We start from the raw sequence: 19,804 nt of genomic DNA, 5'->3' as shown, positions 1-19,804 counted from the left end.
AAAATTCCAAAATAAAAGACTATACAAGTGCAAAGTAATGCATTCTTAGTCAGAGGTAGCATTCAATTAAACCTTGAAGCTTTGAAAACACATAGGCCTAGCTTACTGAAAAAAGTGCATCTTGTAATTCTTCTTTCAGATGAAAATAACAAGGTGATCTGACCAATCATACTTCGCCATCCTCCATTTTGTCTGACAAAGCAATCAGGAAAGTTAGTAGATTAACGTTGGAGGATTTGTACTTGAGAAACGGAGTGTACTGACGCCTTTCCGCGGTTAAAACAACATTCCTTCTTATGTTTATTTGATGTTATAAATTAGCTAGAAGGAAGAGATGATCGGTTCACGAGCAGCTTTAACTGAGGCTCTACAGCGATCTGTCACGACACATTAAAGACCCACAAAACGGTATTTATTGTTTAAATTTATTTTTAAAAATGACCAAATTTGAAAGGTGAGAATTTGTTTAATATGTTTAATATCAAAAGTAACCGAAAAGTAACCAGGTCTGTCCTGTCTGTCGGCTACAATTTTGGTTGTAATTCCACCAGAGTTCCACTGGGGGCGATCGCCTGAGTGCAAAATGAATGGGAGTCTATGGCGCTAGATGGCTAAATTTGTCTCTTTCACCCGATTGCCATTGAGAAATATCAGATTTGATTGTAGGTTTTGCAAGTTCTACATGGGTTATAGGACGAAAGTTGATTGAACAAGTACTCATGTCCTTTCCATTTCGCCCATAACATGCTAGCATTCTGCTAATGAACGCTGATTGGTCAGTGAAAGACTGGTTACGACCAGAGATACCGCTTGATGCCATCGTGGGATCCGAAGCGGGACCAGAATGTCTTCAAGCTAAAACTCTTCTAGCACGTGTATTTACCTGTGTCTGCTGTGTTGTCAATGCCTCGAGAGAAAATAAAGTGCAGAGCGCGAAAGCACCAAAGTGACTGAAGGATTGCCGTAAAGCAGTATCTGTGGTTGTACTATGTGTATGACATCATTGACGTTTTAAAAGACTTTTTAAAGCAAATAAGTGACTCTAAAAAATCTAACACCCAGCAATGTGTAATTTCTTTGCATCTCCTTTCGAATACAACATTCAAATTACTAAACAAAAAATTATATTCTGAGAAAAGTGGATTTTGAGGGGTATAGCTCCATAGACCTCCATTCATTCCGCACTCGTCCTGTGAGCGCCCTCATATGGAATAGGAGTGGAACTGTAACCAGTTCAGAAGCCGGAAGTGTACTGAGAGTTCTCCCCATATTAGACATTCTCTGCTACTACTCTCCGGCGCCGCCATCTTTGTTTTGGGTCTGACGGATCGAGTTGTCCCAGCCCTAATATCAAACATACCAAAGTGTAGCTTGTCAAATATGATGGCTATTATTTTCCAGAAGACATTTAAAAGCTCAAAACCTTTCAGGGAGACAAGTGGACACAAGTTCACAGACCAGATTGTAAATTGATTATTGTAAAGTATTCTGAAACGGAAGAAAGAAAGAAAGAAAGAAAGAAAGAAAGAAAGAAAGAAAGAAAGAAAGAAAGAAAGAAAGAAAGAAAGAAAGAAAGAAAGAAAGAAAGAAAGAAAGAAAGAAAGAAAGAAAGAAAGAAAGAAAGAAAGAATATGTGTGAGCACACTTTCTGACTTAGGTGCTCACACATTGAGAATCTGTCCTTCAATCATTTTCTGTCTTCTACTAACAACTGTATTTATTAAAATGGCAAAAACAACAAACAATAAAATAAAACAAGTCAAGAATAAATAGCATTTGGAATCAAGAACTGGTTTGTTTGAAATAATAATAAAAACAATTTCATGATGTTCCATTTGCAGAAGGACGGCTATATGCTAAAATACTCAGACAGTGTTTCCTGCACTGCTTCAGTGGCGGCGCTGCTACTGCATCTTCTGTGCCACGACATGAGAAATTATTTTTAGCTCAGTTGTGTTATTGTGTCCTTAATGCGATGAAAGAACGACCCTTCCAGCACATTAAGGAAGAAATACTACAAAACCAATAAACTGACAACACTATTGTGTTGTCCTCACTGTTTGAATGACACTGCACTGAATGCAAAACAAATACATTGTATCTAAACAGCTTGTAAGTAATTTCTTCAGCATTTATGGCTTTGGAATACTTATAAATATAATTTTATGGTGTTATTTTTGTTCTATTTGGTAGCCGTGATTTATCATATAATGAATTGTCATTGTAATGAAAAGAGCTGAATTAATTCTTCAAAATGCCTCCTTTTTTGTGGCAAAAAGAAAGAAAGGTTTGGTCATGTTAGTGAAATTTCACAGACACAAAAAGGTCCACAATCTATTGTGTAGCGATGCATGAGGCACAGCTCACACAGACGTCACTTACAGATCATGCAGCTTTCTGTTTTTCAGCATGGCAAAAAAAAGTGACCAACTTGCATCCATTGGGAAATCAGCATGGGGAAATCTTTTGCCCTCACACAAAATTCCTGTTTGTGTGGATTTATATTGAATTGACTGGATTTCACTTAAGTGAATGATTACACCTTAAGGTCTGGATCAACATGTATAATAATGAAGGCTGAAATGCAGGATCCCTAAACGCAGGACAGCATTTGGAAACAATGCTTACACGTTCTCACGTCTGGCAAAGAAATGGCTTTTGTCAAATCAAACTTGCACCCACATGTGATCGATGTTGTGTATGTGAAGACTTGTAAATTTCATTAATCATGTATGTATGATGTATGATGTATTATGTATTTTATCTGATCATATATACAGATCATCGTACTGTATAACATCAGCCTGCCCAGGGACTACGGGTGGAAATTAGCTCTTAAGCTAAAACCTGGTACAATGCCTGGTACATTAATGTTTATTGTATGCTGTCCCTGTTTCTTTAAATAAAATAAAAAAATAAAAAAATCCTTTGATTTAGTTTAAATTGTTTAAAAAAAAGAAAAATGCACATAGTGTTTGTGATGAGAATTTGTGTTTCATCCCAAATTACTAAAACAATCATTAAAGGTGGCGGTGGGATCAGTAGTTTTTGAAAAACACTTTTGAAAACGTCTCGGTTACGTATGTAACCCTCGTTCCCTGAAGGAGGGAACGGAGACGTATGTCGTGACCGACAAATAGGAATCTCGCTAGAGAGCCAATCTACTTCGAGTGAAACTAAACGAGCCAATACACATTGGCATGCAATCATTTGCATCAGCTGCGCAGCCTCGCAGCGCGGGTATATAACGAGCAGCTGGTGATTGCACTGTAATTTTTGGCTGAGGAGTCAAGCCGATAAGCTGGCTGCCCCGGCGGGCGGCAGCAGATGTGGCGACGGGACATACGTCTCCGTTCCCTCCTTCAGGGAACGAGGGTTACATACGTAACCGAGACGTTCCCTATCAGTCGGTCACTACGACGTATGTCGTGACCGACAAATAGGAATCCCTACCAAAGCGCCACAGCTGCTGCACCCCATCCAGCGCCCCGTGCAAGCCTCTACACCTTCTTGCCTGGAAGGACGATAGGAGGAGGCTTACACAGAGTGAACCTGTCACTGTTGTTCCGTGATAACCCATACAGTGAGATTATTGGATAACACTGGGAAAGCGTGCTGAACTGAAGGAGGGGAACGCTGCGGAAGCCACATTCTCGAGGAGTTAAGTGGAGATAACATATGGACTAACCCGAGGGTTGTACAGCATGTGAGTAGTGGGTGACTTAGCCCAAGGGAAAGACACGGGCTTCCGTTTAGGAGCAGCCGTGGAGAATATACACATATGGGATCCCCGTAGGGTCACACATATGGGACCCAGCCTAAATCGGGTTTTTAAGGATTCAACGGATAAAGGCCTGGCACCAGACGCTCCGCCAAGTCTGGCCCGAGGGTGTTTGGAGGACTCACAGGTTTTTCACACTGGAGAATAAGGGTGCACAGTAGGGTGCAGCAAGCCGACAGAGCCGGGCCTCTCAGTGCTTCTACCCGTCTAGGGTGAGAACACGGGAGGAGACCGGCTCTACACGTAGGCTATAGTATCTAGCAAACATGTTAGGTGTCGCCCAGCCCGCAGCTCTACAGATATCTGTTAGTGAGGAGGCACGTGCCAGCGTCCAGGAGGATGCAACGCCTCTCGTGGAGTGTGCATGCAACCCGAGCGGGCAGGGCACGCCTTGAGCTTGGTAAGCCAAGGCGATGGTATCCACTATCCAGTGGGCCATCCTCTGCTTGGAGACAGCCTTTCCCTTCTGCTGGCCTCCGTAACAGACAAAGAGCTGGTCTGAGGTCCTGACGCTTTGAGTTCTGTCCACGTACATACGCAGAGCGGGAACGGGACAGAGCAAAGCCAGGGCTGGGTCTGCCTCCTCCAGGGGCAGCGCTTGCAGGTTCACTACCTGGTCCCTGAAGGGAGTGGTAGGAACCTTGGGCACATAGCCAGGCCGGGGTCTCAGTACAACATGGTTGTCACCCGGCCCAAACTCTAGACACGATTCGTCGACCGAAAATGCCTGCAGAGGCCCTCTTGACAGAGGCCAGTGCAACCAGCAGCAAAGTCTTCATGGAAGGAAGCTTTAAGTCTGCTGATTGCAATGGCTCAAAGGGAGCATCCTGAAGTGCTCGAAGCACCAGGGAAAGGTCCCAAGAGGGTATGGAGGGGGGTCGAGGAGGATTTAATCGTCTTGCCCCCCTAAGGAACCTGACGACCAGGTCATGCTTTCCAACTGTTTTGCCATCTATATGGTCGTGATAAGCTGAAATAGCGGCAGCATGTACTTTGAGGGTGGAGGGAGACAGCCTTCACTCCAACCCTTGCTGCAAGAAGGAAAACACGGACCCTATCGAACATCTTCGGGGGTCTTCTCGGCGAGAAGAGCACCACTCGACGAACAGGTTCCACTTCAAGGTGTACACACGTCTCGTGGACGGCGCCCTTGCAGAAGTGATGGTGTTAAGTACCTCCGGGGGTAAGTCACCTAGAACCTCCGCATCCCGTCCAGGGACCAGACATGGAGTTTCCAGAGGTCTGGACGCGGATGCCACAGGGTGCCCCGTCTCTGAGTCAGAAGATCCTTCCTCAGAGGAATGGGCCAGGGAGGGACTGTCACGAGGAGCATGAGTTCTGGGAACCAAGTCCGGGTGGGCCAATAGGGAGCCACCAGAAGGACCTGCTCCTCATCCTCCCTGACTTTGCACAAGGTCTGTGCAAGTAGGCTCACTGGGGGAAACGCATATTTGCGGAGGCCCCGGGGCCAGCTGTGTGCCAGTGCGTCTGTGCCGAGTGTTCCCTCGGTCAGGGAGTAAAACAACTCAGCCTCATCATTTCCAGAACGAAACAGCCCCTCTCTCCGATGCAGCAATCGACATCTGCCCTCAGCTGGAGCCTTGAATGAAATGCTAGGTTCCTCCATTTTGAAGGACCAGCAATCCCATCCAGAAGCTGCACAGCTTGTGATGCGCAAGAGAGGGAGGGGCCCTAGGGGGTTGGTTCCCCGAAGGAGAAGCCCTCAGCTCTCAGGATCACCCAAGCTATTCTACTGAAGTAGACCTCTCCTGGTGGCCACCAGGGAGGGCGCTACAACGGAGAATAGACATGGGGACCGCGCATCTAGAGCGCTGGGTCGCCGTGACAACCCGCGCTGCAGCCCGGCAGCTCGACGGCACACGTGTCCCAGAGTGTCGAGCAGACCTGCAGCTGTGCTTTCACACACAAGCAGCGGCTGGCCAACAACAGAGGGGACTCAAGCTTTCCGGAGAAAGCAGAGTCAACCAGCGTGCCGACGTGGTCATGTTCCCGTGCGAAAACATGAGCCACCCACGAACACAGTCTCACATGTTTCCCAGGCATGCGAGACAGTGATCGTGGCCGTCAGTGAGGACAGGAAACGACCGCAACCATGTAAGCTGTTTCAGGTGAATGCTCTTCTTGGTACTGAAGCACGCAGGGGAACGGTCGCAGCGGACACAGACAGAAATGTGCAACCTGTCGTGCGCTGTCTCTCTTCACGGCGGTCTTACCAGCCGTAAGAACGGCTATTTAACGCTCTTGGCGCACCGTTACCAGCTGTGAAAACAGCTTTTTTGTTTTTCTCAGAAACACACACAAAAAAAAGAGAAAAGAAAGTCGACCCCACTGCCGCGCTGTATCACTCGCACCAGAAACGAGAGATCTTCCTGAAGAGCTTGCTCGTTGTTTGATCACTCAATATTGGATAGATTAAACACAAACAGCATCGGTTGGCTCCGAAGCAAAAAGCTACAGTGCAATCACCAGCTGCTCGTTATACACCCGCGCTGCGAGGCTGCGCAGCTGATGCAAATGATTGCATGCCAATGTGTATTGGCTCGTTTAGTTTCACTCGAAGTAGATTGGCTCTCTAGCGAGATTCCTATTTGTCGGTCACGACATACGTCAAAGTGACCGACTGATAGGGAACTGTGTTGGACCAACTACCAAAACACACTTGTAACCAATCAGCAGTAAGGGGCGTGTCTACTAATGATGGGGAGGAGAGAGTGCTCAGTACACACAGCACAGACATTACCGAACCACTACAGAAAGGCAAGGCAAGGCAAGTTTATTTATATAGCACATTTCATACACATTGGTAATTCAAAGTGCTTTACATAAGAAGAAAGAAAAGAAATACACATGCATGAATATATTTAAGATTTTTTTTATTTATATATAAAATAGTTATCGAAATATAGTTATACGAAATATAAATCATATAAAAATATATGCAGTATATAAATGCAAATATTTCTCAAATATATACATGCGTGTGTGTATTTATATATACAAAATAATTATACACAATACACACACATATATTATGTAAACAGAAACTTTTATTTTGGATTCGATTAATCGTTTACAGCCCTACTTCATATTTTCTGGTTCTGCTCAGAATCCTGGCAGCAGCGTTCTGTACGAGGTGGAACTGTCTTATGGTCTTTTTGGGAGGGCCAGTAAGGAGTCCATTACAATAATCCACCCTGCCGGTGATGAAAGCATACACAAGTTACTCTAAGTCTTGACTGGAAACAAAGCATCTAATTCTTGCAATATTTTTCAGATGATAGTATGCTAATTTAGTTATTGTTTTGACATGACTTTACGGTTTCTTCCAAAATTTTGGAGACGGGGGGGGGGGGGGGGGGGGTTATCTGTCTCTACAGTAGCAAAAAGAGTTTGTGTGTTGTTTATGTTGCTGTTTATAATATTTGAGAAGAAAGTCTAGCTTTGCCTAGTTCCATATTGAAAGCATGGATGCTGTCTTTGTAGATGTTATAATGCACTACAAGTTTTGTCTTCCTCCACACTAGTGTTCTCATTTAAGCATCTCTTCTTGACAGACACAGATCTAGCTTCAATGGCAGGAGAGATCAATATATCAAAGAAAATACAGAAATGATCAGACAGTGCTACATTCTTAATAACAATCGATGAAATGTTTAGACCCTTACTGATAAGTAAATCTAGAGTGTGTCCACGATTGTGTGTGGGTCCATGTACATGCTGAGTCAGATCAAAAGTTTTTTAAACAGTTTTGATTTATTTTGCCATTTTGGTTTCTGCATTATCTATGTGAATGTTAAAATCTCCAGCAATGGCAAAACAGTCAAACTCTGAGGAAATTGTTGATAACAGTTCTGTAAAGTCCTCAGCAAAGGCTGGAGAGTATTTTGGAGACATGTAAACAATGATAAGTAAAATGCGTGGAGCACCTTTTAACACAATACCCAGATATCAAAAGACGGGTAATTACCAAATGATATTTGCTTACATTGATAGACATCTTTAAAAAGAGCAGCTAAACCCCCACCCCAGAAAGACAGATGGCAGATAAAAAACAAAAGAGGAAAATGTTTGCGGAACTTAAAATGAAAAAAGAAGGCTTAGGTAAGATCAGGCAAGAGGTAACTTGTGTTAATATCGGAGAAGCTAACAGCGCTGGAGAGAACTCAGGGAGCGGAAAGGCCTATAGCTAACTTAACACCGGACGCTGAGTTTGCTTTATTACTTCTTGATAGGTGAGTAACATTGCTTAGCTTTGTTTCACAGAACTAATATGCTGACCATTGCTTAAATATGCTCGTGTGTCACCTTTGCTTTTTTTTTCATTTGTGATATTATTGTCGTTGGATTCAGCTATGAAAAAGACACATACAAGCCTGGCACGTTTAAACCTCCTTCACTGTCTGTATCAAGCGTCGGCTGTGTCTGAAAAAAAAGATAATATACTCCTAATGTTTCTTTCCTTTGGTTCCTCATTTAGCGATTGATATAACCCCCTAATTGTGTTATAGTTGTAATATATGTGTTACTATGACTGTCATGCTCGTGCTATCTAGTTGATCATGATAACACATTGTGGGTGTTGAGCGTTGTCTTCCACGTGAAACGGACCTGAAACATTGAGGTGATAAACACACATTACTACTAAAACACATTCGACATTGATTACCATAGTAACGCATTGCTTTCACTTACCTTCTGCCGGCAGGTACAGCCATAGCCATAGATATACATAATAAAGGCTAGATGTCTTATGGCGGAGTCTCTAACATCATCACCCGGTGGCCATCTTGTCACAGGCAAGCTTTCTGGCGGGCTCTGTGGTACCTGATGTAAGGTGAGTGATCTGCACGAACACAAATACTCTTATCTCGGTGAAATCTTGACGGATTTACAAACGGGTTGGTTTCTTAACGTTATTAACGTGGCTATAATTCTGGATGCTTGAATATGTTGAAATATATAATATTATAATTATTCATAAGTATGCAGTGTCATAACTACATCTCTGACGTTTATAACAAACCAACCCGTTTAAAAATTGAGCAAGTTATAGTTATTTAAAAAGTACATGCACCATTAAAACACAATGTTACGAGTGAGCGAGCTGACTGTGACAAGATGGCCGCCAGGTGCGTACGTCGACCTCCATTGGCCAGCAGCGCGGACGAGACATCTAGCCTTTATTATGTATTTCTATGGGTACAGCAGATTCCGCCATAGTCCTTGCCTGGGTTACGGTCGCATACATAAGTGTGGGGCGGAGCTATCAAATTAAGGGCGAGATATTAATTTTGGGGTAGGGGCAGCTGTGAAGAAGCTTCAGTTTTTCACCATTTCTCACAACAGATGTCATCAGTACTATCAGTATCTATGTAATGGTGTGTGTGTGTGTGTGTGTGTGTGTGTGTGTGTGTGTGTGTGTGTGTGTGTGTGTGTGTGTGTGTGTGTGTGTGTGTGTGTGTGTGTGTTTGTGAGAGATGTGAATGTTTGCTGTTAGGTTGTTGAATAAGTTCATATCTGTATGTTGAAAGCATTGTGATGCTAATTCATTGTTTGCTCCAGATAACAGTCTGTCACTCCAAATTAAAGAGAAATTGAATAGAGAAACAAACAGGAAAAAGGACAGGAATTGGAGGCTCAGTAACCGGCTGCTCTTGTAGATGAGGTGAAAAATGGCAGTCTAGACGTGAAACTCCAAAACGTACTTTTGGCCTTTAATGCAAGCAGTGAACAAATGTGTAGTTTCTATTATGTAAAGTGTCATGTCACTCAGAGAGTTGTCATGACTGAAATAACTGCTGATTCACACATACACTGCCATTCAAAGGTTTAGGGTCGTAAGGTAAGTTTTTAATGTTTTTTTTTTTTAAGTCTCAAGTTTCAAGCTCACCAGGCCTGCATTTGTATATATTGTAAGACATAAGAACTGTCATTTATGTGATAATTTTACCATTATCATGTGGCGTAGAATACACCCAATAAAATGATCATAAAAGTATTTCATTATTGTGCTGTAATCCAAATCTTCAGGAGAATCTGTACCAATACTAAGACCTATTCAGGCCCAGTGCAGGGCCAGTAATGTGTCATTAATTGGCTGAGAATCGAGCCAGTTATAGCCCATGTCTGGTCCTAGTCTTAAATCAAGATCTGGGCCACTACAGGGCGGTCATTCTTTGCAGTATGTGGGCAGAGGGAAAATGGGTTTTGAGGAACAGAGCTGGGTAAGATAAAATTTCCTATTTTGGAAAGTGCATTTATATGGCCTAATTTGGGTCAGATAATCAATGGACTGACACTCCTTCCACCAACATTCGGCCCTTGTGTGTTTTGCCCTGCACCATGCTGTGCCATCATTGCCAAACACGGCCCAGCTCTGGCTGACAGGATACATGCCATTGCTGACAGGACGCCAGCAGTGCCAGACTGAGGCCACATTCGGGCCAAGACTGTTTGCTATGTCAGAGCTGTCTGTTGCTATTGCAGTAATCAATATATTTGCACATGACCAAACAATTGTTGGTTAAAAATGACTATTGACTCCCGGTTGTGCTTCTCAGCTCAATAATTAAGCAAGCTGGTTTAATTAAAGTTTAGAAACGGAAAGAAATCAATAAAAATTTTGCCATGTGGAACGTAATATCTGTATAGATTGAGGCTGTTGATTCCAGACTTAGTGATCACCCGCCAAAACCTGCTGGCATTTCCACAGCTACAAAGTGGGAAAACAACACATGCTGAGCAGAATGCATAAATATCCGGCTTTGATCAGGAACTCAGATGAGAGTGCCGGCATGAAGGACAGAAAGAGAGTATGAAGAGAGATTTAGGGGTCTCCTCCTAAACTCTGTTCTAAGAATAACTACAGTATAACATACTGTAGAACAAAGACATTTGCCTTTAAACACACACACATGCACGCACACAGGGTTGAGAAAAGTCCAGAATTTTGAATAGGTTTCATGCATTCCTTGTACGGGCTGAGTGGATCATGCAGAAGATCCGGAGGGATGACTTTAACCCGACCAAATTTTTAAATGCATGTAATTTTCAGTGTATTTCACCCGTGCGTTTCTATGCTTTCTATTACTGCATTTATTTTGTGCAAGTGAGATGAGTAAAGAGCATCATACATCATTATCTGTCTGGTGTTTATAAGCAGCACATACAGTATTTTACTATGTGTAAAATATACACAAACTTATATTAAATTGTTTGTGGTACCTACAGTTAAAAATGTAAATGTAAATTATGTGATGATAATATTGATCGAACAATTGATGTAAGTAATAGTATTTATGGAGATAAATTGTAGAGGCAAACGTGTGAATGTTCTCGGGGTTTTTTATTTAACAACTCTAATCGTAGTTGTAACTATATTTACAGTAGGCATAATCGTCATTGTGTATGCAGCATGAGTCCAATACAATCTTCTGTTTATGAACAGAATTTCATTCATTAATCTGTTGAGTGTTTTAAGGCTACAGTTGAGTGTTTTAAGGCTCGTCTAAAGACTCATTTTTATTCTTTGGCTTTTAACTCCGCGTGAGTTGTGTGGTCCTCTGTGGTGTGTATTATTTTTATTTTTTTTATTTTTAATATATTTTTTAAACCTGATGTTCTTAATTTGTTTTAATAATTTTATATTAATTGTTTTGTATGCGTTGAGTCTTCTGTGCAGCACTTTGGAAACTTTGTGTTTGTAAAATGTGCTATAGAAATAAAGTGGATTGGATTGGATTAATCTGACTATGCATCCGTGCATTTGCCAATGGCTCGTGTGATAGTAATATGGATCATAGTATTTTAAGTGATATAATTGATTCTATAAACAACTACAGTATAAGGGATTATTTTCTGCTTTCTCCAGCTCCCTGCACCAGGCGTAATGCGAAACCGGAAGTGTCTATCCGCACACTCGCTGTTCGGAAATCCAACATGGCGGCCACATGCAACTAGCCAATATGCTGGACCACCAGCTAGACAACCACAGCATAAATCAGCACTATACCAGCATAAACCAGCTTGGACCAGCATAAAATCCATGCTGGTTAATGCTGGATTTTTCAGCAGGGTAATTTGTAATTAATGATACAATAATTTATGTTTTGATGTAAAATGAATTGGGGAAAGGAAATTCTGGTAATAAAATGCTTTTATATATATATATATATATATATATACTTTTCACTAACTGCTACATTGCTTCAGGCACTTTTACTCTATAGATTGGGACCGTATAAAAACTGAGCAGTGATCGTTTAACACCAAGGATTTTACTGTGTACCAGTAAACATGTAGCCTGCAACATGCGTTTTTCTTTGGTCTTTAAATAACTATGAACACACACTAAGAAACATGACACGTAAAACATACAGATATGCAAGTTTTGTTGTTGTCTTGATGGGATTATACCAGCACTCAAAAGACATATTACCCCACCAGCACACCAGCATCCCAAGCTGGTCCCAGCATGCAAAACATTCCTTATGCTGGTCCACCAGAAACCAGCATGGCATACTGGGATCAGGTAAACCAGAAACCAGCATCCCATGCTGGTCCCAGAGTGGAGTCACAACATGCTGGTGACCAGCGATGCTAGATTTTCCTTGATATATAGAAAACATGTTTTCTCAACTTTCTCTCAACTAATCTCAATCACATTTTTAACACATGGAATATGTAATTGATTAAGTAAATTTGAGTATTCTGGTTGTCCAACGATAAAAGTGTCCAACCATAGTCGATAATATAGAGGTAAATTTATTAAATTTAATTAAATATATATGTCATACCATATTTCTACAGGTGACATTTTAAGCATTGACTATTATTATTATATTAAACAATTACAGCAGATATAGCCTAGGAATTTCTTCAAATTTCATTTTAACTTCATTAATTAAACTCACATTGAATTATAATGACACATCCTGTGCACTACAGATTGAATTTGCATTTACAAATCACTTCTTAACGGTGCACAAACCTGACACACACACACAAACAAAGCCAAACCCTGGCTAAAAAGAAAAAAGAAAAGAGAAAGCATTCACATAAAAGAAAGAAGCTGCATGGAGACAAACATGAAAAGGTCTTTTGATAAAGCTGGTACATGTCAAGATACTGTGATTTCCGAATCAAAAGCATCATCTCAGAAAAACAGAGCATCCAAAGATATTCAGTAATTAAACCATTTTATACCATGGTCTGTTTGAATACCTGAATAATGTATGGAAATGTATATTGAAATTCATTGAAAATGTAATTTTACTGCGCTTGTTTTTTTACTTCAGAATTCTAGATCTAACAAGCAATAGATAAAATATCTAACAAAAGTTCAGTCATAACTTATTTTAACAACACGCGATGTACGCTGCTGTTGATGCTGAGCAAATGCAATCATTTGTTCAGCTTAGTCAAAAAACAAGAAAACAAAGGAAAAGCTGCTGCAAGAAATAACCTCTGTAGCAGATTTCTACAGGTGGTGCTGGGGAGGAGGAGGGATGACAGAAACTTTCACATCACGCAGCGTGCCGATCACATATGCTTACATGGATTTTGAAGTACTTCTGATTGACGACGGTGACGTTAAAAGAACCAATCAGTGTCAGTTAGAGTATGTATTTAACCAAATTACAGTTACTGTCATTTTTATCCATTCAGTCAAAGTTTATGCTAGAAACATCAAAGACAGATTTAACTTGTCCAAGTTGCCACCATGTTCTATTAGCGAGATAATCTACGGATATGCATTAAATGCTTTACGTCAGGTAGTTCTGTGCCTCCACGTCGTGCATTAAAGTCTTTTAATTAAAACCTAGTCGTAGACTATCCGTTACATATAGTAGGAAAGATGATGTCAACATGTTTATCTTCCAGGATTGACGAAGTAATTCAGAATTCAAGATTACTATAAGGAGAGATAATTAAATAAATTGTATTCAATATGAAGGCACTGATTTAGAAAAAAGACACAAACATGAGGAGGAGGAGTGAAATGAGAGAAGGTAATGCAAAATGTACTGAAACAAAAAAGCAAGTAGCAATCTTTTGACTGGATTTATGGTACATGCTGAGCTTCACCACTGCATCCAGAAAACAATAAACACATAAATATTCCAGTTCAAGCACACAGAATCTTGCTCTACATAATATACTGTTTATCTCCCCATTTCTTCTTTCAAAGTGAATAAGTTCTTCATCACTCTGCATTCATCAGAGTTGTAAAACCGGCAGAGAGAATGACGAATTGGCTGCACATTTATTCAGTGAGGTTCAGGGATCTCTCTCCATGTCTTAAATTTGAAAAAGATGATGGCAAGTTTCACTGGCTCTTTCTCTGCTCCAGACGTATCATCTTTCTTGTGCATCGTGCCAACATTTGTCAGTGCAACGTAGCACATTTATAATGTTACATATGCAGGCGCACACTTCCTCTTCACCATTTCCAATTTCTCCATCTCTTTCCCCAAGGCCCTCCAAAATCTTTGGAGTGTTAGAGGTGGAATGGATGTAGACAGATAGATGAGTTTCTGATCATGAAAATGCAGAAAGTAAACAATACAGCAGGTGATCTTCTATCTTTCCTATCCCTCCCTTCCAACGGGAACAGGAGGAATCCACAGAATTCCTCAAATATCCTCGTATGCATGGCTCTCCTTTGAAACTAGTTTGAAACTTTAACTTTTCATTAAATAAATAACTTTTTTTGTAAGCCTATACTGTTCTGTTCTTTTCTGTACAAAGAACATTTTGATGATAGACAATGACTTTTATCCAAATGTCCTAAAGTAAATAAATGAATAACAAATGAAAACGGCTTTGCCGGAAGAATGTCAAATGATAAGTTTATCCAAAAATTTAAATGCATTTACTCAATATGGAACAGAACTGGAGATGGATGTGGGATGAGACAATAGTAGCTCTCAAGCTCCAAAAAGCACATAAAATAATTACAAAAGTGGTCCAAATGAGTCTTCTGAAACCATATTTGCGTGAGGAACTGACTAACATTTAATAGTTATGTTGCCATCCACCTATATGCGCTTTTTTGGATTTTGCTAAATAATATTGGGACAAACGCTGGATGGAAATGCCAAGATAATCATTAATAATAAAAAAATGCACGAATGCGCTAAAAAAAATGAATGCGCTTAACTGAGTCGGAATATTATTATTTTTTAATCCAATTAGAAACATTCGCATAAACTACGATTGAAACACATTTACCGAATAAAGTCCTCGATGCGCACCAAAAAAAGTAATGTGACTTTGCCCACTGGGATGGCATAGCTCAGCCAATCTTGTTGCAGCATCTGAAATACTGTTTTGGTCTGTCGTCAAAGTGGTTCAGTATAATTTTTATTGTATTTTTTTATGACCAAATTTGAAAGGTAAGACTTTGTTTAATATGTTTAATATCAAAAGTAACTGAAAAGTAACCTGGTCTGTCCTGTCTGTCAGTGTGTTGTTAGTGTCCTCTCTGCTCCTCGATGTATTTTTCACTGTGTGTGTGTGTGTGTGTGTGTGTGTGTGTGTGTGTGTGTGTGTGTGTGTGTGTGTGTGTGTGTGTGTGTGTGTGTGTGTGAGAGAGAGCGGCGCAGCTTGTCGGACATAGCGACAGTAACTAAGGGGGGCGGGTCTTTGCGAACGGTCAATTGATTATATAGGAAAATTATTATAAATGGCTTCTCCTACTGCAGCAACTTCCTTTTTCTTATTGATATTTAGCGTCAGATTATCAGGAAGTGGCGATTTTGTTATTTTCGGCTCACTAGAAACGGTGCTTTATTCGCAAAAGTTTTATGACATTAAGTTAAATTCACAACTTTGGAGGGAAACATAGCTAATGACACATGAGAAGAGCAGTGCAATGAGCACAATTGACACCATATAAGGAGAAAAGAGGAGGAGAAAAGAAACTGTGCACAAACTTCATTGGTTCCCGTACATCATCAATGTGGTAAATTGAAATGAGAGGAAGAGAAGCAGATTTCAATATTCACTCATACAAAATCTCCCCAAGGGACTCTGCCCTAATAGCAGGTCTGACAACAGATGGACTTGGGGCCATAAAATAAGCCATATATCAGATCTACAGAATAAAGGAATTTTAGAAGATACTTCTGGTTATTGTCCATATCCTTCTTTCACAGGATAAAGCTGTGGTACAATTCATGCAATTGCTTTAAAGGGCACTGTTCCAAAACAGCTGATGAAATGTATATTATTCCTTTTGTTCATTGTTGGAAAAAGTATGTTGATATTTCTCTGAATAAATTTGAATTCAGCCTCAGCTAAACTTGTAACCTTTCAAATGCTAATTCATCTTTTGCAGGGAATTCTCAATGCTGCTCTCTAAATCATCCTAAATGCTTTCATCTTCTTTGAAATATTGTACACACTACAAGGAAAGCTGTGCTTTGCTTGGGTGTAACAATGCTAATCAAAAAAGTGAAGTTTTTGTGTACTACTTTTCAGAGAAGTGTAGCGGCATCAGATCAGTTCAACAGGTTGCAAGAACATCTATTTGATAATGAATCCCACTGGATTTGTCGGCACCATTACAGCATCACAGCTGTTCTTCAAGGTGTGTGTCTCTTGCAAATATTCACCGTATCCCTGGGGATGGAATCACACTGAAAGCGCTGACAAAACCTTACCCTAATCAGACACCTGTAAGACAATCAGAGTTTCTCCTGTAAATGAGGAGAGATGTTTAACAAGGGAGAGCTCTGGAGAAGCTCAAATGTACATGTTGTGATCAGGGCTGACTGTGTTTGTGTGTGTGTATGTGTGTGTACCTGTTTCTCCCCACACAGGCAGGTATTCATCTTGCTGGATGTCCAACATGATTTCCAGGCCGTTGCCTGTGCCACCTTTCATTGTAGTCCTTAAAGTCTTCCCCTCTTCGGCAGCGTTAAACATGTAACATTTCCCATAACGTGTAAACACCTGGAAAGAGGGAGAGTGAGAAAGAAAGTTGACTTCATTGATTTTTTTATTTTTATTCATTCATTCGTATCATGTTAATTGTCATAGACAATAATAAGTCATTTCGCATGTGTATAAATAATATGAAATTCATATAACGAAAGCTTGGCAGGCAAATTGGCCGGAGAGTTTAAGCATTAATATGAAGCTTGTGTATTTTTTTTAACTTGCATGAATAATTTAGAATCAAAAATATGAATTTATTGAGCTGTAAAGTTGTCTGAATCATCCTCCTGAGATGGGAATACTCTCTAGGTGGATTAACTTCTGGTTATTCGATATTGGTGTTATTCCTGTGGGTGGAGTTTGCAGAAAGCATGCAGCTCCACATAAACAGTGGTTTACATTTCACATAAAATTTTTACATCGTGTCCCTCATGTGCCCTCCTGGTATTCCTCATGCAGATATCAAACAAAACTAAGTGGATATACTTGTTTAACTGGTCATGACAATTGTTAAGCCTAGTTAATAATATATTACCTGTAACTATTCATATATTAGGCTAGTTGTCACAAGGGTCAGTAATTATGAAGGTTTAAGTCTGTTCAATTGATATTTTTGTAAGCTCTTTGTTTACTTTTGAAAAGGTTTGACGTTTGCATTTTGAAACATGTATTTTCAGTGCTGCAAATTATAGGCTTCAATATTCAGGTTGTATAGGCTGCCATTAGCATTGTATGTAGCATAATGTGTTTCCCTGTGGTAATTGGCAGTCAGTATGCCACAGATGCAGTACAAATAAATTAGAAGAAGAAGAAGTTTTATTTATATAGCGCCTTTCCATAGCTCAATGTCGCTTTACATTGTACATTACAATACATTTAGAGACCCACACATACAGAGTCTTGAAAGTAGCCACATATGAGGTATTACGTAGTGTAAGAGGTAGCAAATTCCATAATTGAGGAGCATTAATACTAAATGACCTTTCACCTACAGTAGACAACCGGAAACGGGGGATGGACAATCAGGTTCAAAGTTCAGCTGATCTAAGGCAGGGTGGTAAGGGTAGAGTAGGTCAGAAAGATATTGGGGAGCAAGACCATTTAATGCTTTGAACGTTAGAAGCAATACCTTAAAGTGGATACGTGATGCCACAGGTAGCCAGCTAAGGTCATGAACCAGAGGAGTAATGTGAGAAGAACGCCTAGTGGAGGTGAGAACTCTAGCTGCAGAGTTTTGAACATACTGTAATCTTGCAATACGTTTTTTGGGAAGACCAAGAAATAAGGCATTGCAATTATAGTCCAGGCGTGATGTGATTAATGCATGAATTAAGGTTTCAGCATCAGCTAAAATGAGAGAAGATCGTAGAAGAGCAATATTCCGAAGATGGAAAAAAGAGTTTTCAACAAGAGAAGAAATATTAGAGCCAAAATATAGAGTTGGATTGAATAAGACACCAAGGTTACGAATCAATGACGAAGGCTTAACGTGAATTCCATCAATATCAAAGGTCTGGTCCATCCTTTTGACTGAGGCAGTAGAGCCAATCACTAATATCTCGGGTTTCTAATAATTTAATTTGAGGAAATTCAGGGACATCCAATGATTAATGTCCCTGATACATGCAGTGAGAGTGAGTCAGGCAGAGATGGCCTATCGGAGCTGGTGGTAAGATAGATTTGAATATCATCAGCATAGCAATGGAATTTAAGTCCATGCCTGCGTATGATGTCACCGAATGGATGTGGATGGCTGAAATAACATCATTTTTATTAATATCTTTCACATCTAATGCAGTCAGATTCACCGTGTTCACTCTGAAGGAATCACTCAACATTGCTGGGCACTTGTATGACACATTAAGGATGTTAAGAGGCTAAAAGCAGGTTTAAAACATGCCCCATTCAAGTCAATAGGGTGCAAATTTTAAAAAGAGGATAACACGGTGTAGGCAACACCGATTTTTGTCGTTGTTCTCTGTATTGACAGCACTCCAAATTTACAAAAAAATTAGCTCAATGTTAAAATTGACCGGAGTTCTCCTTTAAGTTGGATATTGGTCTGTAGTTCTCCATATTTAGGTGGTCTAGGCCTGTTTTTTTTCAGAATGGAGGTCACCGCAGCCATTTTTAATTCTGCTGGAACAACGCCGGACGCCAAACTACAGTTTATCATATGTGTTATGAAGGGTGCAACCTCGGGAACACACAACTTAAGCAAAACAGTAGGTGTAGGATCAAGCCGGCAGGATGTGGGAATTTGACTTCACAATTAGATCACTTATGGCAGCAGGAGTAGTTAGAGTGAAAGCAGAGAGAGAGTTTGTTGAGTGAGCGGAACCAACTAACATTAAATGAACATTTGAGTCACTTGTATGACGAGTGTTTTTGGTAATGAATGCAGTTATTGACTTCAATTTATCAGAGAATAATAGAGAAAAGCTATTTACAAGCCCCACAGAGCCCGAAATAACATGTTGTGGTGGATTTGTGAGTTTGTTAACCATTGCAAAGAGTGATTTGGGCCTGCACTTGGAATTCCTTGGAATTTTGTATATTAAAATCACCAAGCAGAATAACAGATGAATAACTACCACAGACAAAAGTAAGTAACGCACTACTCTCAGAGAAAATGTCATTTTGGAGGTCGGTAAATTAAGATTACAACCAGTGGCGTTTAGCCAGTCATTTTCAGCGCTAGGTATTCAAATGCTGAAACATCATGAAACTCGATCTTGGAAATTTTAATAGTCTCTCTGCAAACTACAGCCAGCCCTCCACCTCTACAATGAAGACGCGGTTGAGAGAAATAGATGTACCCAGGTGGAGTTGAGAGGTTTAGGTTGAAAAGGTCATTAGGAACTTGCCAGGTTTCCATCAAAAGTAGCATGTCCAGGTTTGTGTCAGTGATTATGTCATTCAGCACTGATATAATTAGTTTATATCAGTGAACTATTAAAACTATTTAAAACAAATTAGTTTTAAAAAACCCAAAATATTCTTTTAAAATTCTACCAAAAACTGCAATTATGTTACTGTCATGCACTCACTCTTATGTTT

The 19,804-nt window shown here is 40.3% G+C and overlaps 1 protein-coding gene across 4 annotated transcripts in view; it reads right to left on the bottom strand.

The window, feature by feature from the left end:
- Positions 1-19,804, bottom strand: part of asic2 (acid-sensing (proton-gated) ion channel 2) — a 385,466-nt gene that overhangs the window by 51,685 nt on the left and 313,977 nt on the right. For all 4 annotated transcript variants that reach the window (XR_013797479.1, XM_079611595.1, XM_079611594.1 and 1 more), the window contains one exon: positions 16,609-16,759. Coding sequence is in view for 3 of the 4 variants with exons in the window: in XM_079611595.1 (XP_079467721.1) it covers positions 16,609-16,759 (151 nt within the window). In the remaining variant the exon portion in view is untranslated. The remainder of the gene's footprint in view (positions 1-16,608; positions 16,760-19,804) is intronic.

The sequence above is a fragment of the Phoxinus phoxinus genome (genome assembly GCF_949152265.1).
Source record: "Phoxinus phoxinus genome assembly, chromosome: 1".
Taxonomy (NCBI): Eukaryota; Metazoa; Chordata; class Actinopteri; order Cypriniformes; family Leuciscidae; genus Phoxinus; species Phoxinus phoxinus.
The sequence above is the reverse complement of the archived record's forward strand: the minus strand, read 5'-3'. Positions and strand labels throughout refer to the sequence as shown.